Raw genomic sequence first — 21170 nt, 5'->3', positions numbered from 1 at the left:
CTACATTTTTAAGAGTGTTAATCTTGAGAAGGGAATTGTGGGAAGTGAAAACCACAGCATGAGCTATGGCCCAAAGGCAGGCTCCATGTCTAACCAGCAAAAGGGGTGCTCTACACAGGAGGGACTCGGGACAAAGACCACAGGTGGAGTCCTGAGGGGGCCACACATGGCTAACTGAAGGACAGAGACCAGGCTTCCTGAGCTTGGAGGTGAGGTGAAAATGAGGTGCAAGAGAAAAGGCCAAAATGAAGAACAGGCCAATATCTTATGTCATACCATGAAAAATGAAAAAAAGCAGAAAGAGGGAGAGAGACTGAAAAGTTTGAGATGGCAAGTATATGAACCAGACTAAGGCCCATCTTGAGAAATTCCACCATGATAACTGCTCTGTGGCCTAAAGCCTTCTTGAGTACAGCCTCTTCCTCCATTCTTTTCTTTTGTTTAACACACCCTTAAGTATACCCTCCAGGCAAAGCTTCCTTGATCTGCTCAGGCTATGACTCCTCCTGGTAGCCCCCAGTATGTACTGCCCAGGCTTCAGGGCCATAAAAGCAGGTCTAACTGGAGATGGTGTTGTGGAGATCTACTCATCTTGTGGCAGCCCAAGACAGGCTTCTGTTCATTTGATAATTGTTCATAATAAACCATTTCTCAAGCTGGACCTGTTTGCCTTTTTCTTCAATCTCATGGCTTCTTTGGCCTTTGCAGTTAGTTTTTGCATATACCTCCCTTTCAGAGAACAACAGGATGACTAGGCAGGGTGTTGTGTCTAGGAACAGGGAGTGGGGAGGAAGGTGGGGGCTGTCTGCTGAAGGTTTGAGTCTCAGTGAGGGATCCATTGATGAGGGTTAAGTTAAAAAGCCTGAGATCAAATTCACAGACACAGAAGTAGAACAGGGATTTGCCAAGAGTCAGGGGTGGGGGCATGGGGTAGTATGGGGAGTTATTATTTAATCAGTGCAGTTTTAATTTGGGAAGATGAAAAGTTCTGGAGGTGGACAGTAGTATTGTTTAAACCACAATATGAATGTACTTAATGCCACTAAACTCTCTACTTAATGGCTAAAATGGTCAATTTCATGTGATGTATATTACCACAATTTTTTTGAAAGACCCCCAAGAGTGCTTCACAAGAATTTCTAAACAGAGGCAGAAAATAGTGAAACACAATTCACAATTTGTGTGCCACATCAAGTGCCAATATGGGGAAGACACCAGGGGTGTTCTGTGCTAGGGGAAAGCCTTCTACAACCAGTGGCTCCCCCAAACACCTGTCCAGGCTGCACCTCCATCAGGTCTTCTTCAGCTTCCTGGCCCCCACACAGCCACCTGGCCACCATGCCCAGCAGCTTCCCACAGAGCCACAGGGTGCCCAGGGTGACCAGCAGCAGGAACAAGAAGATGTCCAGCAGGTACCGCTCATGCCACGGCTGCTGCAGGCCGTGGGGCTTGAGGTGTGCCGCACCCCCGGTCTGGAGGATGTGGTCGATCCAGCCCACCAGCCTCTGAGCAGGGGTCAGGGGGTGGGAGCGCCTGATGATGCTGGCGGCCACTGCTGCTGACTTGTACCTGTTGGCAGAGACAGAGGCAGGGTGTTACTCATGTGCTCTCAGAAGTCTTAGAGACCTCGTATCACACACACACACACACACACACACACACACACACACACTTTCATCCGTACGCACAAAAGACTCAGTTTCAAGAAAAGTTGTTGGCCTGGCCTTGCCACAGTCTAGCTGGGTCCCATGGAAAAGTTCAACCTGGTCCCTCCATGCAAAGATCCATGCCTCGTGATAAAAGTGCTAATCTATAAAAACTGACTAAGTCTATAAGGGCTAGTCTCTACCCAAGGAGGCTTATCACATGCTATAAATAATTATATGTATAATAAGCAGCTCCTTTGTGCTGGTGTCTGGGCTAGATGTCAAACATGACTCTGGAGACTGGGGCCCAGGACAAGGCCTGTACTTACTGCCTCTTCCGAGCATCATATTGGCCAGCACTGGCTTCATGGGCTGCAGCCCACACATTTGCACAAGACCCTATACTTAGACAGGTCCTATGCTTGCTTTAATTCTCTGCTGTCATTTTCTTGAAATTCTTAAACTTTATAACAATGGGCTCCACATTTCCATTTTACTTTGGGCCCCCACAAATTATATACCAAGCCCTGATGTGCAATGCGTAGGGACCATCCCCAGCCCAAATGACACCATCATAGGGCTAACAAATTATGGACATTTCAGATCTATGTCTTTGAATAGCCAATGAAATTCACAAACTCATTCTTCAGAAAGTGACCATTTGCTCTTCATGAGATACCAAACATAATGAAATGTCTGAGGTTATCTGACCCCTGGAGCTTACAACTTTTCTAGGGTTAAGAATCATAAGCTATGTGGGGACTTTCAGTCATCTAACAAGAACTTATTTGGGTCTCCTTTGTGCAAGGTAATATGATAAGTCTTGAGGTCTCAGTACCTGCTTTCCCTTGAATCTTTAAGTTATACAGTCCTTCTTATTTATAAGGTAGAGAGAATAAGCTTTTCTCTTCATATGAGATCATTGTACTAGATGGGAATTTACCTAAGAAAACAAAGGCCCTTTTATTGACTCACTTAATGGAAATTCATCCAAACTTACTTTGGCAGGCCCTGTGCTAGGCCCTGGGAATACCAGGGAAAACAAGAGACACACTTGGCTGTGCAGAGGAGCTAACTCTCTACTTTCTAGTGTAAGGGACACACAATAAATTAAGACAAAAAGAACTGGGTTAGTTACTGATCCTGAGAAGTGTTAAGAAGGAAAAATGAATTATGATTGGAGAGGGTGGGGGAGAGGAGCACATTTAGGTCTGTCAGACAAAGACCCACCTGGCCCCTCTGAGGAGAGGACATTGGAGATGACTCTGACAGTCATGAAGGAGCCAGCACTGTGAAGAGAAGGGAAGGATGTTCTAGGGAGCAGCACTGACAAAAGGCCTGAGGCAGGAAACACTTGACATATTGGGGGACAGAAAGGCAACCTCCTGACTCAGTTGGAATTCTACTATAAGCACCCCCAAAATATAAGACCTCTCAGAGGTCTGTGTAAGTAGGTCAGGGTCCTCACAACACTTAAGGCAGAAATTGTTTTCAACATCTAACCCAAATTGCCTAGTCTTGTTCTCAGAGGAAACACATCATCTGTAAGCACCACCCACATATTATTCTGTGTCTCGGATGTTTCAGCTTTTATTGCAAAAAAGTGGCACACAGTGCCCTTTGTGTTTGATGTCTTCATTCAGTCTAAGTGACCACAAGCCCAGAGAGCTTCATACCTCTTGTCTTCTATGACTTGCTTCATCTTCAGAGCCAATGTCTCTGCCTTGATCTGCTTTAGCTGGATAGAGACACCAAACTTTTTGCCTTCTACGTGGTTCAGGTTTTCAGGCTGGTCTCCAAAAAGGGGAATCCCCACCATGGGTACACCATGTTGGATGGCCTCCATTATGCTATTCATCCCACCATGGGTGACAAAAAGACGGATGTGTGGATGAGCTGTTTCAATTAAGAAATAGAGCAGAATATTTCAGATTGACAAATTTCAGAATGAAAAGTTTCAGAAAACCATGGAAAACAGGAAGGGCAGAAGAAAATACCAAGGAAATTTCAAAGTCTGTTGGAGCCATTATAAAGATATTTTGCTTGGGACACATCCAAGGTGCATGTTACTAACATACAGGATTCCAAACCCTGACTTTTTATGAAAATTCCTTGCCCTAGCCAGAACCCAGCTAAGACTCAGACCCCGGGGACTCTCTAAACAATACTCCTAAGCAAGGCACATATCTCTCTCCATCCACCCATCCATCTTTCTCTCTAACATCCTAATCACTCCCTTTGTTTCGCTCATCTCTATTTTCTCATTGTGTCTCTCTGTCTCTATCTCTTTCTTTTTGTCTTGAGCACTCTTTTTTCACCTGCCAACTTATTTCCCTCTTCTCTGAATTCCTTACACATTCACTGGCATCATAACTCATGTGGCAATCACAAAATTTATACTATATGCATTATCTCCTCAAATACATGATTAGCCCCTTGAAAGCAGAGACTAGCCCTACGCTTGAGTATTTCCATTTCCAGCATTTCCATCCCATCCTATTTAAAGCTTCCTAAGATTATTGTTGAAAATTCATGAAGAGTTTGTCTCAGCCTGTGTCACTCAACTGGGATGCACATCAAAATCTCCTTGTCTCTTCTTTGAAAGGAGCACCATGTGCCCCACTCCAGACTTAAAGAATTAAATTTGCAGAAGAGGAGCCAGGAATCTGTTCCTTCAATTCCCCAGGTTATTTTGAGTCATTATCTTGATCATGAGCCTTTGATTCTGTCAGTGGCTATGGGAGTAAGTGGTCTGTAAAAAGCAGCACTGGGCACAAAGAGAACCTATTGGGGGGGTGGTGGTGGTGAGGGAACTCTCTGGTTCCAGAGACAAACTAGACCAAATAACTGATTATGAGGTTGTTCATCTTGGCGCTCAGGGATTTTGGCACATCCTGAAGACACTATTGGCATCAATGCTGTGAAGGTATGAATTGCTCCCACCTTAATAACTAAGAAAGATGTGTTTGTGGGAGGAGTGGGTGTTATATATACATGTAAGTGCATGTGGATGAACAGTTACTCTTGAAGCCACTAAATACAGTGGCAACATCCTTCCGGTATGTTTTCTTTGGAATCCATAGGTTGTTTCAGATTGTGTTTGGGTGGCCCTGTTCAAGACCAAATGCAGTAGGTCAAGGTGACTTTGATGTCTGCCGACATCTGGCCTGGGTAGAAAACAATGAAGGGGAGATGGCTGTTTGGGCACTGATCTCATTAGAAGTAGGGTCTGATGTCCCAAGAACTCCAGCTGGCTGCTCTGTTCCTGCCTTCTGCAGACTTACCTTTAGCTATTAGCAGCTCCTCCTAGTGCAAATGGGATTGCCCTACTAGAGGTCAGAGCCTGATGAGTTCTAAAAATATGTAAGTGACAAGGGTGAAGCAGACCTGGGCAGTCCTTACCCAGGAGATCATTCTGAGGAAGCCAGTTCACAATTTTCACATTTGCTGACAATCTGATGTCTTTGGGCCAATGAGAAGGCTTATATTTCCATATAACCCCTTGAGAGAGATGAGCAAAGGCACTGTTCATCTCCCTGAGAAGTTCCTGGGCTTGAAAGTTGCTCACCATGGAGCCCAGGGCCACAAGGACAAAACCAGAGTCTCCAAACTTGGTGATGAAATTCTCAAATTCCTGGAGAAAGGTAAGAAAGGAAAGGAGGTGAGCAAAGTTGTTCATGAAAGCCTAGACAGCCACGAAATGAAAGCCAGATATTTACTGCACACTCTCTTACCCTTCTCTGAGCAAATAGCCCCCGGCACAGCTCAGTACCCTGTGCATGGTGCTTATGCCCATGGTGTTGGTGGGAATATCTTTCTTCTTTAAAATCCTGATGTCAGGGCCATCCTAGACCCTCTGCTCATCATAGGTCAATGGAGACATGGTCACTTGGGAATTTTCCAAGGCCACCAGAAAATGGTAGTATAGGAAGAATACTGGTGGGGTGTTAGGGTCCGGCAGAGGGATGTGCTACATCTGAGGCTACATTGGAGAAGTTGGGAGAAGGCCTCTAGCATAAGAGGTGGAAGAAATGGAGAAAGGCTCCTGACCACTCACACTCTGTACCACGTACAGTGCTTTGCTCTGATACATTGTGATATTCTTATTAACTGATCTTTGTAATTCATCTTCTACCTCAGTGGCTCACCCACAGGACTGCAAATTATAACCACATAAGAAGACAAAAAATAGGGGTGCCGGGGTGGCTCAGATGGTTGGGCGTCTGCCTTCAGCTCGGGTCATGGTCCCAGGGTCCTGGGATCGAGTCCTGCATCGGGCTCCCTGCTGCTTGGGAGCCTGCTTCTCTCTCTGCCTCTCTCTCTCTCTCTCTCTCTCTCTCTCTCTGTCTCTCATGAATAAATAAAATCTTTGAAAAAAAAAAAAAGAAGACAAAAAATGGTAGTGCCCAGTCCTAACTCCAAACTTGGGCAGTTTATTTTTTGAAGTCCTCGGGCAATACTTAAGGAAGGTTGGGATTTAATGTTGTAATCTTGGCTTTAACACAGTTTTGGTCAATTCTTGTTTCAAGTATTTCTTCAGACCCTGACTCTGGACTACTAGAACCCCCCTTCCCCAGCTTCTAGACCCTCATCCTTGGAATGATTCCACCCAGCATAACACTGCTTGATTTACCATCTCAGAGGACCACTTTGACTACAGCTTTGTTGTTCTTTTTAATTAAAAAAGCCACATGAGACACTATGTAAAAACTGGAAAATATAGAGAAAATTTTTTGAAAAAAGCCTCTTTTTCTCACAGCCATTACAACCCTTACTTCCATTATGCTCCTGCTTAACCATCCCTTCCCCCTACCCTATCACCAAGGCCTAACCCATCTTCCTATCAAGTAAAGTCTCCTGCAATCTGGCCTGACTATATTTGAATTGAATCTTCTGGTCCAGTCTAGCTAGAGTCACCAAAGGAACCCAGAGTCATGCCTGTCTTATTTTTACTTTGACACTTTGAGCTATTTGTTCTCTCCAACTGGAACTCCTTTCCTCCCTAGCTCCATCCATTAAAAAATCCTGCCATCAACTCAAAGCCCATCTAGCCCATGGATCATTCTCCAACTCTCCCTGCTTACTCACTTCAAGGTCAGTCAATGAAGGGTAGATGCTTGGGGGCCTGGAAGACCCAGGCCAAATCAAGTCTCCCTCACTCTGAAATGAATGGCAGTGGGAAAGTCACTTATGCCGAGTCTCTGTCTCCTCGTTTATAAAAATGGAGATCATCATACTTTCCTCCAGGTGGCAAGATATTAAATAAGATAAATTCCATAAAATGGCAACCCGGTGCTGATAAGCAACAGGAAATCAACTCATCTTAGCTCCCCTCCTTTTAAAAACTTCTACTGCAGTAGTTCTGAGTTTATGCCTTCAAACCAGCTCGGCAGCTTTCACAATTTATAATGCCCAGGTCTGACTCCAGATCAATCAAATCAGAAGGCCTATGTGGAATCAGGAACTAGGGCTCTACAGGCTGGGGATGCTGGTGATGATGCCCACAGTTCTTACTGTCAGTCCACACAGTCCACCTTGGTTACACAGTGTTGTGTGTTTCACACAACATGAGTGACTAACTCATCTCTTCAACAATTCTCACAGGTAATGGATGCTTGCCCCACAGTTACTATACATATGATCATACAAAATGCACATGAAAATATTCACTTATTAAAAGGCTTATCCCAGGGCACCTGGATAGCTCAGTGGAGAGAGCATGCAACTCTCAACCTTCGTGTTGTGAGTTTGAGCCCCTTGTGGCGTTTAGAGATTACCGGAAAAAAAAAAAAAAAATGAAAAGCTTATCCCACCAGCGCCAGAACTAGGGAGGACCCTGGGTACACTATGTAAGGAGGTCCTCAACCTCAGGGTTATTCAGTCCTAACACTACAATTGCATGACCCTGAAAGTGAGTCTTCCTTAAAAACCATGTCTTAGGTGCACTTGCCTCGCCCTACTCTGTCTCAGTTCTCACTGGCATGGGAGCCACCAACTCTGCACTGCAGAGCTCTGCATGAAGTCCATATTGAGTACTAATCACTTACTTGTGGCACTGGTTTCACAGCTCTGGCCATTAAGCCTCCAACATACACAGTGTTGGGAAACAGGGGCCGAGCAAATTCAAGGGCAAAGTCAGAGTTAACAAACCACAGCTCTGCTTTCTTTAGAAGATGAGACAAAACTGGCCTAGAGCCTTCTGGGAAATGTTCCCTGATGGTGTTGTCATATGTAGACTGGATTTGCCATTGTCTTATGGAGAAATCAAAGAACATCAGAAAATTCTTCACTCGACCCCAGAAGTCCATGTGGTCATTTAGGAAGGAACGGGATACTGGCACATAAGACAGGGGGTTTGGCAGTCCAATATCTATAGCGCCAAACGAGGAAGAGAGAATGGACACAAATGGTTTTCCAAGCTTCTCAGCAACCAGGAAAGGACAGTAGTCAAAATTTTCAACTATCACTAGGTCAAAGTTCTCATTCTTTAAGGTGTCCATGATATCCTTTCTCCTTAGAAAATGACTGCACTGAAGCCCCAGCTGTTCCATAAAGCTTAAAAACTTTCCAAATGTGTATCTGTAAGAAAGAAAAGAAGAATGGTGAATATTCACCGAAGCTGTTAATTTCACAATACATAAAGGAACCTTGGTCTACAAAGAAAATACCGCAGGTGAGCAAGACCACATCTAGCAGCAGTGTACCTATTCTACCACTGTCCATAAATACCCTCATCTCAGTTACTCTGAGAACATGTTCTGCTCTGGAGAGTGTTCCCTTCCTCCCGTTCTCCTCCCTCTCTCATCCAAATCCCAAGCACTCTCTGTGCCACTTTATTCAAAAACCTATGACTTTGAGTTCTTAATTCTTGAAATCCATGAGGACAACTGAATTATGTTAACTGAAAACAAATTGTCACTGTTGGACCTTCTGCTCTGGGAACCTTCTCTGACCATAGCAAATCTCATAGACCTCTTTCTACATGATAAATTCTGTAATGTTCTCCTTACCTTTCTTTTACATACTGACTTTTTATGAGTGATTTTCTTGTTTACTCAGCCAAACTGTGGAAGTCACTTGATGACACAGTTCCATAAATATTGATCATATAAGCTATTTTTAAAAATCACTGTGTATTCTAAGCCATGTGATGTGATGAGCACTGGGTGTTATACACAACTGATAAATTATAGAATACTACATCTGAAAAAAAAAATCACTGTGTATTCTAAATGTGATAGATCACCTCACCCAAGGGACTATTTTATCACATTAGAACTCAAAACTCAGCTAAGATGGGAATTTCACCTTTCTATGCCCACAAGTTTGGCAATGAAAGAAAGAAGAGAAGAGAAGGAAAAAAAGAAGAGAAAATAAGAGAAAATAGAGAAAGGAAAAGCAAAGCAAAGCAAGGCCTTGTTAATAATAAACATATTATTAGCTTTTTTACTTCAATGCAGATTGACATGTCCAGAGAAGATAGTGATAAAGAGTACTAACATGTAATTAAGACTTTGCCCATGGGCATATTCCAGGGACCTATCTCCTCATAAGGCTCTCCCATCACGGCCTGTATAGATTATGACTCTGTTTCCTTCCCGTTTGTACACCTATGGGGAAATAGATAAGAATGTCCACCTGCACTTTAAGGTATCAGAGGTCACAAGTGGCCTGCTGGCTACATGGAGGACCAAGAGAATCAATTCCCTGGCACCCCGTAATTGTACACTACTGTACCATCGCACCCCAGGTAGAGAAGGACCAGAAGCGAAGAACTTATTAACAATATGCAGATCTCTGCCTGATATTTAGGAACAACTTCAAGTCATACAATGGAAGTAATTGGCAAAAATCATCCTTGGCTGTGTGTTTTTGAAGACTTCATGTAACAAAGGAGTGTGATTGTCAGATATTTTAGATAATTTCAGTAGTGCTGTAAAAATTCCTAGGATATATTATATTAATCATATTTAAAATTAAGCTAACAAATAGAAGAAAATGTTTAAGAATGCATGGTTACCTATGCCTGTCTCCAAAAATATTACATTAAGGGAGAAGAGACAAAGCATGTATTTAAAATATATAACTAACAGTGCAAGATAATATAGACTGAGTATCAAATGGAATAGGTTACTTCAGACCTAGACAGGAGGGACTGTAGCTTCCCAGTTTAAGGAAAAAGACTTTCTGAAAAAAGGTAAATGTAAGCAAGATCTTGACTAGTGAGTAAAATTTTCAAGATAAAAAGAAGGCAAGGCCACTGTAATTATTTAAAATAGGCATGGATTTTTGTCTTTCCCCATTTATGTCTAAGACGAAGGAGTTATGTGTTCCTTTCCATTCAGATAAGGCAAAAGGAGTCATGTCTTATTTTGCATAAGACTGATGGCTTTTTACAAGGACTTTATATGGCCAGGTGCCTGGGTGGCTCAGTCAGTAAAGCATCCAACTCTTGATTTCAGTTCAAGTCATGGTCTCAGGGTTGTGAGATTGAGCCCTCCATCAGGCTCCATGCTCAGGAGGGAGTCTGCTTGAGATTATCTCCCTCTCTTTCTCTCTGGCTCTTACTCTGCCCCTCCCCCCACTCCTGCTCGCTCGCTCTCTCTCTCTCTTCCTCTCTCTCTCTCTCTCTCTGGGTTGCCCCAGCATATAAATCTTTTTTTTTTTTTTAAAGGACTTTACATGACCAGATGTTCAACTACTACAGAATCAACGTTCATAAGTCTCCCCCACCATGAAGAGAATATATGTGAAGAAAAGAAGGAAAAATAAGTGGAAGAAGTTCACTTTCATTTCCCTACCAACAGTGATAGGTTGAGGTACCCATACTTCTGTGTTGGGGAGGTTATAAGCAAAGATGTAAGAGAAGTGTTGAAAGGACGTCCCAGAAGGAACAGCCTCTACTTTCTACAGAAATCCATTCATGGAACAGGGACACTGCAGAGCAAAGAAGAATCTCCAGTGACTGAACTGGATAATTTGGTGTGAATACTTGTTTCCCCAACCATCCACTCATCATGTATCCCTTCATCTACCCACCCATCATCCGTCCGTCCCTTTCTATGTCTTCGGTCCATCCATCCATCCATCCATTCATTTCTATCGCTAAAATCGTGACTCTTTGGTTCAAATAATAAAAAATAACAATTACCTGTCACCCAAAGCTTCTTCTATAAAAAAATCAAAATTCTCCTTCAATCCTTTGTTATAATCTTCAGGTGGAAGCCAAGAAATAACTTGGTATGATTTTTCCTTCTCTTTAAAATCTAAAAAACACCCATGGGTTAAAAATGTTAAGTATGTCACAAAACATGGATTAACATTAGCGTGATAAGATCAATATTTGTTTGCTCAAGTAATTTCATATTTATTTGACTGTTTGCCTTTTGAACTATTTTTATGTGGTTTGGTTGCATCCTCATTCATTCAATCTTATAAAATGATAACATGTATTGAGAACCTTACACTGATTAAGGAGTGCTTCTCAATTTAAAGTTATGGAAGCTTCCATTTATTTTTTTTAAGATTTATTTATTTGAGAGAGAGAGAGAGAGAGCACATGTGAGTGAGGGAAGGGGCAGAGGGAGAGAGTGAGAGGGGAAGAGAATTTCAAGCAGACTCTGTTGGGTGCAGAGACCAATGAGGGGCTCAATCTCAGGACCCTGAGATCACGACCTGAGGTGAAATCAAGAGTCATATGCTTAACTGACTGAGCCACCCAGGTGCCCTGGAAGCTTCCTGGGATCAAGCCCCACATCTGGATCCCTGCTCAACAGGGAGCCTGCTTCGCCCTCTCCCTCTACCCCTCCCCCATGCTTGTGCTTTCTCTCTCACGCTCTCTCAAAAATAAATAAATAAATAAAATCTTCAAAAATTTTCTTTAAAAAAGCTTCCAAAGGTATAGCTATTTCTCTCATTTTACAGGTGAGAAAACAAAGGTAACTGAAGATACAAAGGTAATTATCTTAAGCAAATTAAGATAATTTGTCAAAATTGCCCACATAGGAAGTGATAAAGTCCGTTTGATTTCAGAGCCTCTGCTCTTTCTGTTTTAGAAAAGCTCATTTTCATTATTTAGAGTGATAAATCCAAATAGTTTTTTGATTCAGTAAAAAGTACAAAAAAGTACTAAGAAGCTTATATAAAATAGCAGACCTCTGTGCCTCTACTTACCAGCGTGACTTCTCCCACGTATCCACGTGTAATGAAAAGTCTGAGTCCATTTCTGATGTTTGACTCCTGACAGTTTTCAAGCCCTATCTCCCACTCTCTCTTCAGTGCTTCACTGGGGCAAACTATTAAGAAAGTCAACATGCTCCTACCCTTGGCCACAGTGGAAGCTGCAAACCATGCAAGTGAAGACCAATGAGGGGGAACCCTCAACACATCTCAACTCTCTACCCACAATAAAAAAACTCAAACTAGTCACCCCTCCCTCCTCTGGAAAGTCATTTTTCAGATTGACTGAGGAGTCTATACTACTCCTCTTAAAAAAAAAAAATAAGCCTTATTATTTGAGTAATAAATATTCCATACTCTCTTAAACATGTATGCTTTCATCAGTCATAACATCCAATCAAATGTGTGTAAACTGGGGATAGATTAATGCACAGTCCTACACATTGAAACTACCAAGCCCAATCTTAGTGAAAGCACTGCTATCCAAGTATGTACTGGCAAACACTTTGCAATCATAGATTTGGCTAGTACATTCTTTAGGTACCTATGTCAACAGACTCTGAATGTCAGTTTACCTTCACTTTGGAAAGGACACAGTGCACCTTTAACTAGTTATCCATGGGGTATTTCAACAGTGCTACCATTGGCCACAATCTTATTGTCAAGATCTTAACCACATCCAACTTTCACCAGGAGCCCAGGTAGGACATTATATTGAAAATATCCCACTCTAAGGAGATTGATTTGATATACTTATTCAGGACAGAGAAACATTCCCACAGGAGTGCACAGAAAAGGATGTGCCATGGCCCCACACAAAGCTCAAGGCCTAGGACCTCAGTTAAATTCCTAGGAATCATTTGATCAGTTAAGGCCTCTCTTTCCACGACACTATCAAGAAACAACTATTGGCCACCTGGGTGGCTCAGTCGGTTAAGCGTCTGACTCTGGCTCAGGTCATGATCTCGGGGCCCTGGGAATCGAGCCCCAAGCTGGGCTCCCCTTTGAGTGAGGAGTCTACTTCTTCATCTCCCTCTCCTTCTGTCCCTCCCACCGTTTGTGTGTTCTCTCTCTCTCTCTCTCTCTCAAATAAATGAACAAAATCTTTATTTAAAAAAAAAGAAATAACCATTGACTCATAACACCACAATATCTCAACAAGTCCAACAACTTTTAAGCTTTTTTGCAATCTGGAGGCAATATATTTCCGATTTATACATTTTCCTTACATCCATTTATACTCATTTTTGAAAATCAGCCCACTTTGAATAAGGCCAAATAACAAAGATCTAGAATCTGTCCAAACTGCAATACAATGCGCACTGGCATTAGTGCCCCCCCCCACATTTGCATTCATTATAAAGGCTTCAGCAACCTCTTCCCAGGCTTCCTGGAGTTCTCTAGACCACCTGTTGATAGAGGTATTAGTCTCCAATTGCTGCTGTAGTAAATGACTACAAACTTAGTTGCTTAAAACAGAACAAATTTATTATCTTATAATTCTGGAGATCAGAAGTCCAAAGTGGGTCTCGCTGGGAAAAGAGCAAGTTGTGGGCAGGCCAGCATTCCTTTTGGAGGCTCTGAAAGACATTTTCTTGCCTTTTCCATCTTTTAGTGATTGTCTTCATTCCTTGGTTCATGGCCTCCTTTTAACTGAAAATGGCATCATCCATTATCTGACTTTCCTTCCATTATCACATTTCCTTCTCTTACTCTCCTGTCATCTCTCTTTTTTTTTAAATCAGCTAATTAACATATAGTGTATTATTAGTTTCCGAGGCAGAGTTTAGTGATTCATCAGTTGCATATAACACCCAGTGCTCATTACATCCAGTGCCCTCCTTAATGCCCATCACCCAGTGACCCCATACCCCTCCCACCTCCCCATCATCTCTTTCTTTTCAGAAGGACTCTTGGAACTATATAGAGCCCAAATGGATAATCCAAGACAATCTTCCCATCTCAAAATCCTTATGTGAATCACATCTGCAAAGTTCCTTTGCCATGTAAGGCAGTATAGTCATTGGTTCTAAAGGTTAGAGCATATCTTTGGGTGGGGACATTATCTTCTACCAGCATGTTCTGCTTTCTGGACCTCAAACACTCATGTCCATATCACATACAAAATATAATCACTCCATCCCAACATTCCCACAAGTCTCAAACCATCACATCACCAACTCATAGTTCAAAATTTCATCTAAATGTCATTAGCTTGAATGTCCCAAATTATATTATCCAAATAATTCAATAAAGTATAGGTGGAACAGTCTGGATACGATCCATCTGTGGACCTCTGAAAATTAGGAAACAAGTTTATCTGCTTCCAAGAAACATTAAGATACCAGTTACAGATATTATCATTCAGAGTGGAACAAAATGGAAGGAAAATATGAATTTCTGGTCCTAAGAAATGTTGACATCCAACTGGGCAGACCATGTTAGGTTTTAAAAACTGGAAATAACCTGCTGTGACTTGAAGCTCAGCACTGTAAGCTTGAAGTTCTACCCTTTGTACTCACTGCTTCACACTCAGACTTCTCATTTGTTCTTCATGAAAGGTAGCATGAGTTCTCAGCTAAATAGTTTATGAGTGTGTTTCTGAGTTCAATTACCTTCTTTCATGTCACTCTTTCTCTGTCCTTTTGGTCCAAATTGGCAGTATTTACCCAGTATGAAATTCTCAAGTACCTTATGGATCTTCTGGGTGTATCATAGAAATTCACTCTGCTAGACAAGAGCTGCTACACAGATCTTTAAAAAGAATTTCACCTCTACTTTTGGCTTCAGCCAACAGGGCTGAGGGGACTCATGATTCACACCCCCAATATTTAAAGGGCTCTGTGAGACTGAATATTCTGACCTATTCAGAGGCAACAGCAAGAGGTTATCCAGCCACACCACCGGTTTTCTCTTTCCTGGCAGCAAATCCCCTAATTTTAGAATCTTTTATAATCTAGATAGGCTGAGAATTTCCCAAATCATGAAGTCTTCATTTCTTTATGCTTAATGGTTCTCCCTTCAATTTATCTCTTTCCTCTCACATTTTACTATAAGAAGCAAGATGTCCTTACCCTCTGTATTTTTACCAGAAGTGTGTTTATGATGATTTACATATTGTCTCAGACAATACAGATTTTCTCTACCACGCTCCTTACTTCCTTCTTAGTCCTCATTAGCAGAGTTCTTATATTTTTTATTAAGACACAAATGACATGTAACATTACATTAGCTTCAGGTGTAAAACATAATGATTTGATATTTTTATATATTGCAACAGAGTTCTTAACATCCACATTTCTACCAATAGTCTCTTCAAGACTATCTAGACTTACTCTATCACGCTTCTTAATATTTTTCCAACCTCTATCAATAACCCAATTATAATGCCAGATATTGGTTGAAGCAGTAGTATATGTGAATATTGAAAATCTTTGCTTCTTCGATCTGATATCATTTCTTTATGAAAGTAGTAAATAAATGAACAAGATGGGGAAGTGTGTCCAAACAAGGAGTTAATAAATGGTTCAAATGTTACAATGCACTGAAATGGGCATCAGGTCAGAAATAATAACTCAAACATGTGTTTTCCCTATTTGCAGACATCTAGTCAAGCTCTATTCCTAAGGTAAAGAATTAACACGCTGTTTCAAAGCCTCAGAAATACCTGTGATTGGGGAATATTGGAAGAAACTCTAGATTTAAACCTGGAAACTTAGGATAAAACTTAAGGGATCCAAAAGAAGACATAAGAATGGCCAACAGACACATGAAAAAAAATGCTCAACATCACTCGACATCAGGGAAATACAAATCAGAACCACAATGAGATACCACCTCACACCAGTCAGAATGGCTAAAATTAACAACTCAGGAAACAGGCAGATGTTGGTGAGGTTGCGGAGAAAGGGGAACTCTCCTACACTGTTGGTGGGAATGCAAGCTGGTGCAGCCACTCTGGAAAACAAGATGGAGGTTCTTCAAAAAGTTGAAAATAGAGCTACCTTATGACCCAGCAATTGCACTACTGGGTATTTATCCAAAGTATACAAACATAATGATTCGAAGGGGCATCTGCACCCCAATGTTTATAGCAGCAATGTCCACAATGGCCAAAATATGGAAAAAGCCCAGATGTCCATCGACAGACGAATGGATAAAGAAGATGTGGTATATATACACAATGGAATACTACTCAGCCATCAAAAAAAGGAAATCTTGCCATTTGCAATGACATGGATGGAACTAGAGGGTATTATGCAAAGTGAAATAAGTCAGTCAGAGAAAGACAAATACCATATGAATTCACTCATATGTGGAATTTAAGAGACAAAATACAGGATCATAGGGGAAGAGAGGAGAAAATAAAACAAGACAAAATCAGAGAGGGAGACAAACCATAAGAGACTCTTAACACTGGGAAACAAACTGAGGGTTGCTGGAGGGGAGGTGGGGGGGTATGGGGTAACTGGGTGATAGGCATTAAGGAGGGCACTTGATGTAATGAGCACTGGGTGTTATATGCAACTGATGAATCACTAAATTCTACCTCTGAAACTAATAAAAAAAAAAAAAACAAAACCTGAAGGGATCCATGAACTCCCCAAATTGTTTATAGATTTTTGTGTACATGTGTTTATTAAAGGGGTAGAAGGTCTGAAGCTTTTATTAGTTTCTCAAAATTCATGGGAACTACCAAAATTATTTTTAATCAATTTAAATTTTAATTTAACTTAATTTCATTAAAAATTTTAATTAAATTTAATTGCAATTTTCAAAATTAAGAATAACTACCTTGAAAACTAATACACTACAGCTATTTAATCATGTCTGTGGTCAACACAGATTCAAAAAGATATGTATATAAATAATGTTCAGTGAAGAATACAGAACCTAATCTAGAAGGTGATTAAAATGATTTTAAGTAGGGACTCAAATAGATATTGGTACACCAGTCTTCATAGCAGCATTATTCAAAATACCCAAAAGGTCCATCAACAGATGACTGGATTAACAAAATGTGGTATATACTTACAATGGAACATTATACAGTCTTAAAAAAGGAAGGAAATTGTGATCCATACTACAGCATGGATGAGCCTTGAAGACGTTATGCAACGTGAAATAAGCCAGACACAAAAAGACAACTATTGTATGTTTCTACTTAAATGAGGTATCTAGAATAGCCAAATTATTAGAGAAATAAAGTAAAATAATGGTCACCAAGGGCTACAGGCAAGGGGTAATTGGCAGTTACCATATAATTAGTACAGAGTTCTCACTTGTGGTGAGGGAAATGTTCTAGAGAGCAATGGCAGTGATGGTTGCACAACAACATGAATGCACTTAAAGTCAGTAAACTTACAAAACAAATGTTTAAGAGGTCAATTTTATGCTGTGGATATTTTACCACAATAAAAATCTTCAAAGAAATTTTCACAGAAAAAATTGTTTTAACAAAATCTGAACAATAACAAAGACTGAACACCTTCAAAGTTTTATAATTTTTCAGATTTTATTCCCCAAAGATGCTGCTTAAAATTGCATCTTTTTTTAAATCAAAGCCTGAGAAAACTTCAGATTGAGCAATCCAGAGCTTAAAGTCCTAAAGCCACCCAACACTATTATTAATCTGCCATATCACCTTAAGCAAACCACTTCAGTTCTCTGGGCTGCTGTTTTCTTGTCTGTCAACAGAAAAGAGTTGATAAAATTTATTTGCTCATTTTGGCTAAAATTCATTGGACTCAATGATGCAGTTAAGAACGTCCAACATCATTATACACAAACTGTTGACAAGGCATTGATTTTTCTAGAAAACAAAATCATCTCAGTGATAGATTCTGATCTTAGCTGGATAAATAAGGGATTTCTTAAGAAAGCTTTCTTAGATTTTAGATATCACAAAAGGAGAAAGTGATCTACGATTTAAAAAAGGAATCTGTGATATAAGAAAAGAAAATGGCATATTTAGCTGAACACTTCTGTTCACATGTTTTCAAGCTGTTATGAAGTACCATTTACCAAAATAATCTGCAATATATGGAAGGTTGCTTGGGATGAAGTGGAAGGCAAGGTAAGGGGGGAAAATATGGGACTACAGAGTGTGGAGTGCTGGGAGATAGAGCCAAGAAGTTTTCCAACACCTTACATTAACACACACACACACACACACATACACACACACTTTTCATTCTTTCAGTCCAGTTAGATTTCAAAAACAGTTTTCTAAGCAAAAGGTATCGTTGTTTTACTCTACACTTTGCATAGAGTAGAAGAAATAGAAAAAATTGGTGAGAAAAGATACCTGATATAAATGAATTTCCTCTCTGGTGAAGCATAGTGACATTATGACCATGATCTTGAAGAATTTGACACACCCGGTCCAGCAGTAGATGATGGCTTCCACCTAGGAACAATGTACAACTTCACTTTTGTAATGATGATAATAAAATGCCTAAAGCTGATAGGTTAAGAGATCCAGGAGATGAGAATTAGCTGACAGAAAGCTGATGGTGAATAGAGGAAGATGAGCTTCATCTCCATTTGGGTAAGCCCCAGGCACTCACTCAGGGCCCAGGGGCCCCAATCTTGACTTTGGCAAACCTCCATCAGATCCTCATTGTGACTCCAGTCACAAAAATGACCAAACATCAGTGTGACGAGCTTCTCTGCTTATGCCTTAAGGAATTCCTGATCCTAAGTATATGCTAATTTTAGCGAGGCCTTATGCAGACACTATGCTCTAAAGAAATAACTGTACTTGTGTAAAGTGTGGCACAGTGCTCTATATGAGCGTGAAGGATTCCCAATGGACAATTAGTCAGAGTTTGTTCTGGAATCTTACTCTTTGGAAATCTATGCTAGTGTAGGAGGCAGAAACATGGGAACTTGAATATCAGTCCAAGAAAGAGCCATTGGACCAGAAGGAAGGTGAGCCACCACTTAGAGCCAAAATCCTCGAGATTCAAATGTACTTGGCCGGATGTTTCTCAGTTGGAGCCTGAATTTTGCTGAACATCAAATTAAGGCATTCAGAATAACTGTGGGCCCTTGAGGTGGAATTACAGGATCCTGTATGCATGAGAGACTGGGGCATCAGCCAGCCTAGGAAAATCCTGGGATCGAAAGGAAACAGAAGCTTGATCATCTGGGGAGGTACAGGTTCTCTCACACTAAATCTTATCCAAAACCGTATGAATCATGGGACATTTGGTTGAATCTATGAGTCTCAGTAGCAGAGAAAGTCAGACCAGGAGGGAAGGAATAGAATTTGCCAAAGTTGGGAAGTGGGAGCTGTTTGGAAGATGCAAGTCCCGTGGCGGCTGGGTCAGCAGAGAGGGATGTTGGACTACTGTAATGGTGTGTATCTGTGGAAATTACCGGAAATTACCCTAGTTTTTAAAATCTGTGCTTGTGTTGCCTGAGGTAACACAGATTATATAAAACACAAACTCCTACCCTCTCAGACTGCCTGTTCTGGCTTCACATTTAACCCTTAGAAGAAAAGGCTACAAGGGAGATGCCAGCCCGCAGACGCAGCCATTCCTGAGGGTCTTGGGGAGCCCAGTGCTTTCTGGGCCAGAGGTGGGGCTTCCAACGCCTCCAAACCACACCCTTTCCCTCTCAGAGTCTAAAGGACACACGCTTTGAAGGTGAGGGAGCTCTTTCGGATCAACACTACTAACAATCAAAACGGGCCAAAAAAGAGTTCAAAAGGAGTTCCGGGGTTTCTTAAAGAGTTTTTTTTTTTAATCCCCACTGAAAAGTGCGTGAGACTGGAAGTTGTGGACAGGCTGGTCTTGGGATAAGAAACCCCAGCTAAATTCCTTATGTGTACCATTAGGGAGGCCTGGTGTGCTCTGACAAAAGGTGCCTGATGTCCCGACCCTTAGTTTCCTGCTCAGGAAAACGTTGTGGGGGCTAAATGCGATTATTTATGGTTCTTTCCAGCTCTAAGATTTCCCCGATTCCCAGCGATCTTTACACAGTAAGTGACCTAAAAGAGCCCATTGTGGGTGGAAATACAATCTTGGGAAAGCTCCATCTTATGATGACCCCTTATCCTGATCCTTTTCCCTTTTCTTTTCCTTTTCATCTCCTATTCCCTTTGGTGCAAAAGTAAAGGAAGTAAAACTGGGGCCACAAAATGCAGAATTCACAGTCCCCGAATCCTTCAAACACTTCCAGCAGCACCAGTGAAAAGAGCGGGCATTGGCGAGACCCGAATGTCCAAGGTCCGGTCCCCAGCCCTGGCCAGTTCTCCAAGTTTCCTCGGGATGGAAAGCACTCCACCCTCTTAGGTGTCACTGAAATACCTTCCCTGCTCCACCTTGGCTCACTTGTCAGAAAATTAGTGCTTCTGCCCCCCATAAGCTCCTTTCCCTGGCCTCCAAGAGCCTGCACACGCTCCCACAGTCCCTATTGGCAATGGCTGCGCGCCACCCAGAAGTTTAGGGTGAGCCTCTGAATTTGCAGCCCGCTCCCTGGAGGAGGCAGCCCCGGGTCTCCAGCACTGGGAGGGATCTCAAACTTCTGGATCCATTTCCCGCGCCTAGGAGAGCAAATCTGAGTAGGAAGAGAGAGGAACAAGTATTCTATTTTCTCAGGAAGTTTCTTCACCTCTCGGTGGTAGGGGCCCCTCATTTCCCCACAAGCCCCTCCTGCCTCTCCCCCCTCTAGCCTAGGACCCAAGCCCAGTCTGGAAAACCACCTGGAGTGACCCTCTGACCCAGAGCTATTTGAGCTTTCCCGCGGGTGTCTGGGACGCGCCTGATTCTCCCGCCAAGCACTCACCCACCAAAGACAGAGTTAGAATTTTGGCGGCCTCTGAGAGCAGGAACCCGGGCAGAAGGAAGCCAGCGAGCAGTAGCGCCCGCTGCCCCGCCATGCTCGCTCTGCTGTGAGCCGGGAAGCCCAGCCCAGTGCGCTGAGCCCTGCGCCCCGCGCCTCGCACAGCACGGCGACCTGTGCGCCCTGGGGACACGCTGCGCTCGGAGCCAAGGAAATGCGCCGGCGGGCGGATTGGGAAGACGTGAGAGATGGACCCCGCCTGTGTTCTCTTCCGTTTGCGGTTTCTTGCCCTTCTGCTCCACCTCCCAGGGTGCTTGCTCCACTGGCTAATTTGTCCTCACCCTCCCTAACCCCAGACTTCGGGAAGGAGGGGTTAGTGAGCTCTCCTTAACCCCTCTCTGTCCGTGTGATCACCACACTCTCCGCAGAGAAGGTACTCTGAGCCAGGAATGCAGGGACCTTAGGAAGATGCTTCTAAGATAGTTCCACCTCCAGGTGACCCACACCCATCCCCATTTTAGGGGCCTTCCCACGAATTTTCCCACCTCCTAA

The 21170-nt window shown here is 42.2% G+C and overlaps 1 protein-coding gene across 3 annotated transcripts; it reads right to left on the bottom strand.

Annotated features, from left to right (window-relative positions):
- Window positions 1–1121: 1121 nt before the first annotated feature.
- Window positions 1122–20914, bottom strand: LOC113928899 (UDP-glucuronosyltransferase 3A2-like). 3 transcript variants are annotated; one of them, XM_027605177.2, is made up of 8 exons: window positions 20626–20864; window positions 18133–18234; window positions 13428–13471; window positions 10798–10914; window positions 7694–8225; window positions 5049–5280; window positions 3323–3542; window positions 1122–1569 (listed from the first exon to the last, which is right to left on the bottom strand). In XM_027605177.2, the coding sequence occupies exons 1-8, from the start codon at window positions 20713–20715 to the stop codon at window positions 1191–1193; spliced, it is 1716 nt and encodes a 571-aa protein (XP_027460978.2). In that variant the 5' UTR covers window positions 20716–20864; the 3' UTR covers window positions 1122–1190. The 3 variants fall into 3 exon arrangements, with proteins under 3 accessions (XP_027460978.2, XP_027460976.2, XP_027460975.2); XM_027605175.2 differs by lacking the exon at window positions 13428–13471 and having other exon boundaries at window positions 10798–10912; window positions 20626–20914; XM_027605174.2 differs by lacking the exon at window positions 13428–13471 and having other exon boundaries at window positions 10798–10912; window positions 20622–20864.
- Window positions 20915–21170: the final 256 nt, after the last annotated feature.

This window comes from Zalophus californianus, chromosome 5 (assembly GCF_009762305.2).
Source record: "Zalophus californianus isolate mZalCal1 chromosome 5, mZalCal1.pri.v2, whole genome shotgun sequence".
In the NCBI taxonomy this organism is placed as follows: Eukaryota; Metazoa; Chordata; class Mammalia; order Carnivora; family Otariidae; genus Zalophus; species Zalophus californianus.
Note: the sequence above shows the minus strand (reverse complement) of the source record. Positions and strands in the feature narration are given on the sequence as shown.

Bases quoted from the DNA above. Each gene is read 5' to 3' on its own strand.
- LOC113928899 (XM_027605177.2), bottom strand. From the start codon at position 20,715: ATGGCGGGGCAGCGGGCGCTACTGCTCGCTGGCTTCCTTCTGCCCGGG. The intron at 10,915-13,427 runs AAGGCAAGAAAA...TGGGTGTTTTTT, and splicing joins ACAATCACTAAAAGATGGAA to AGATTTTAAAGAGAAGGAAA. The intron at 3,543-5,048 runs GTAAGGACTGCC...TAATTGAAACAG, and splicing joins TCCTCAGAATGATCTCCTGG to CTCATCCACACATCCGTCTT.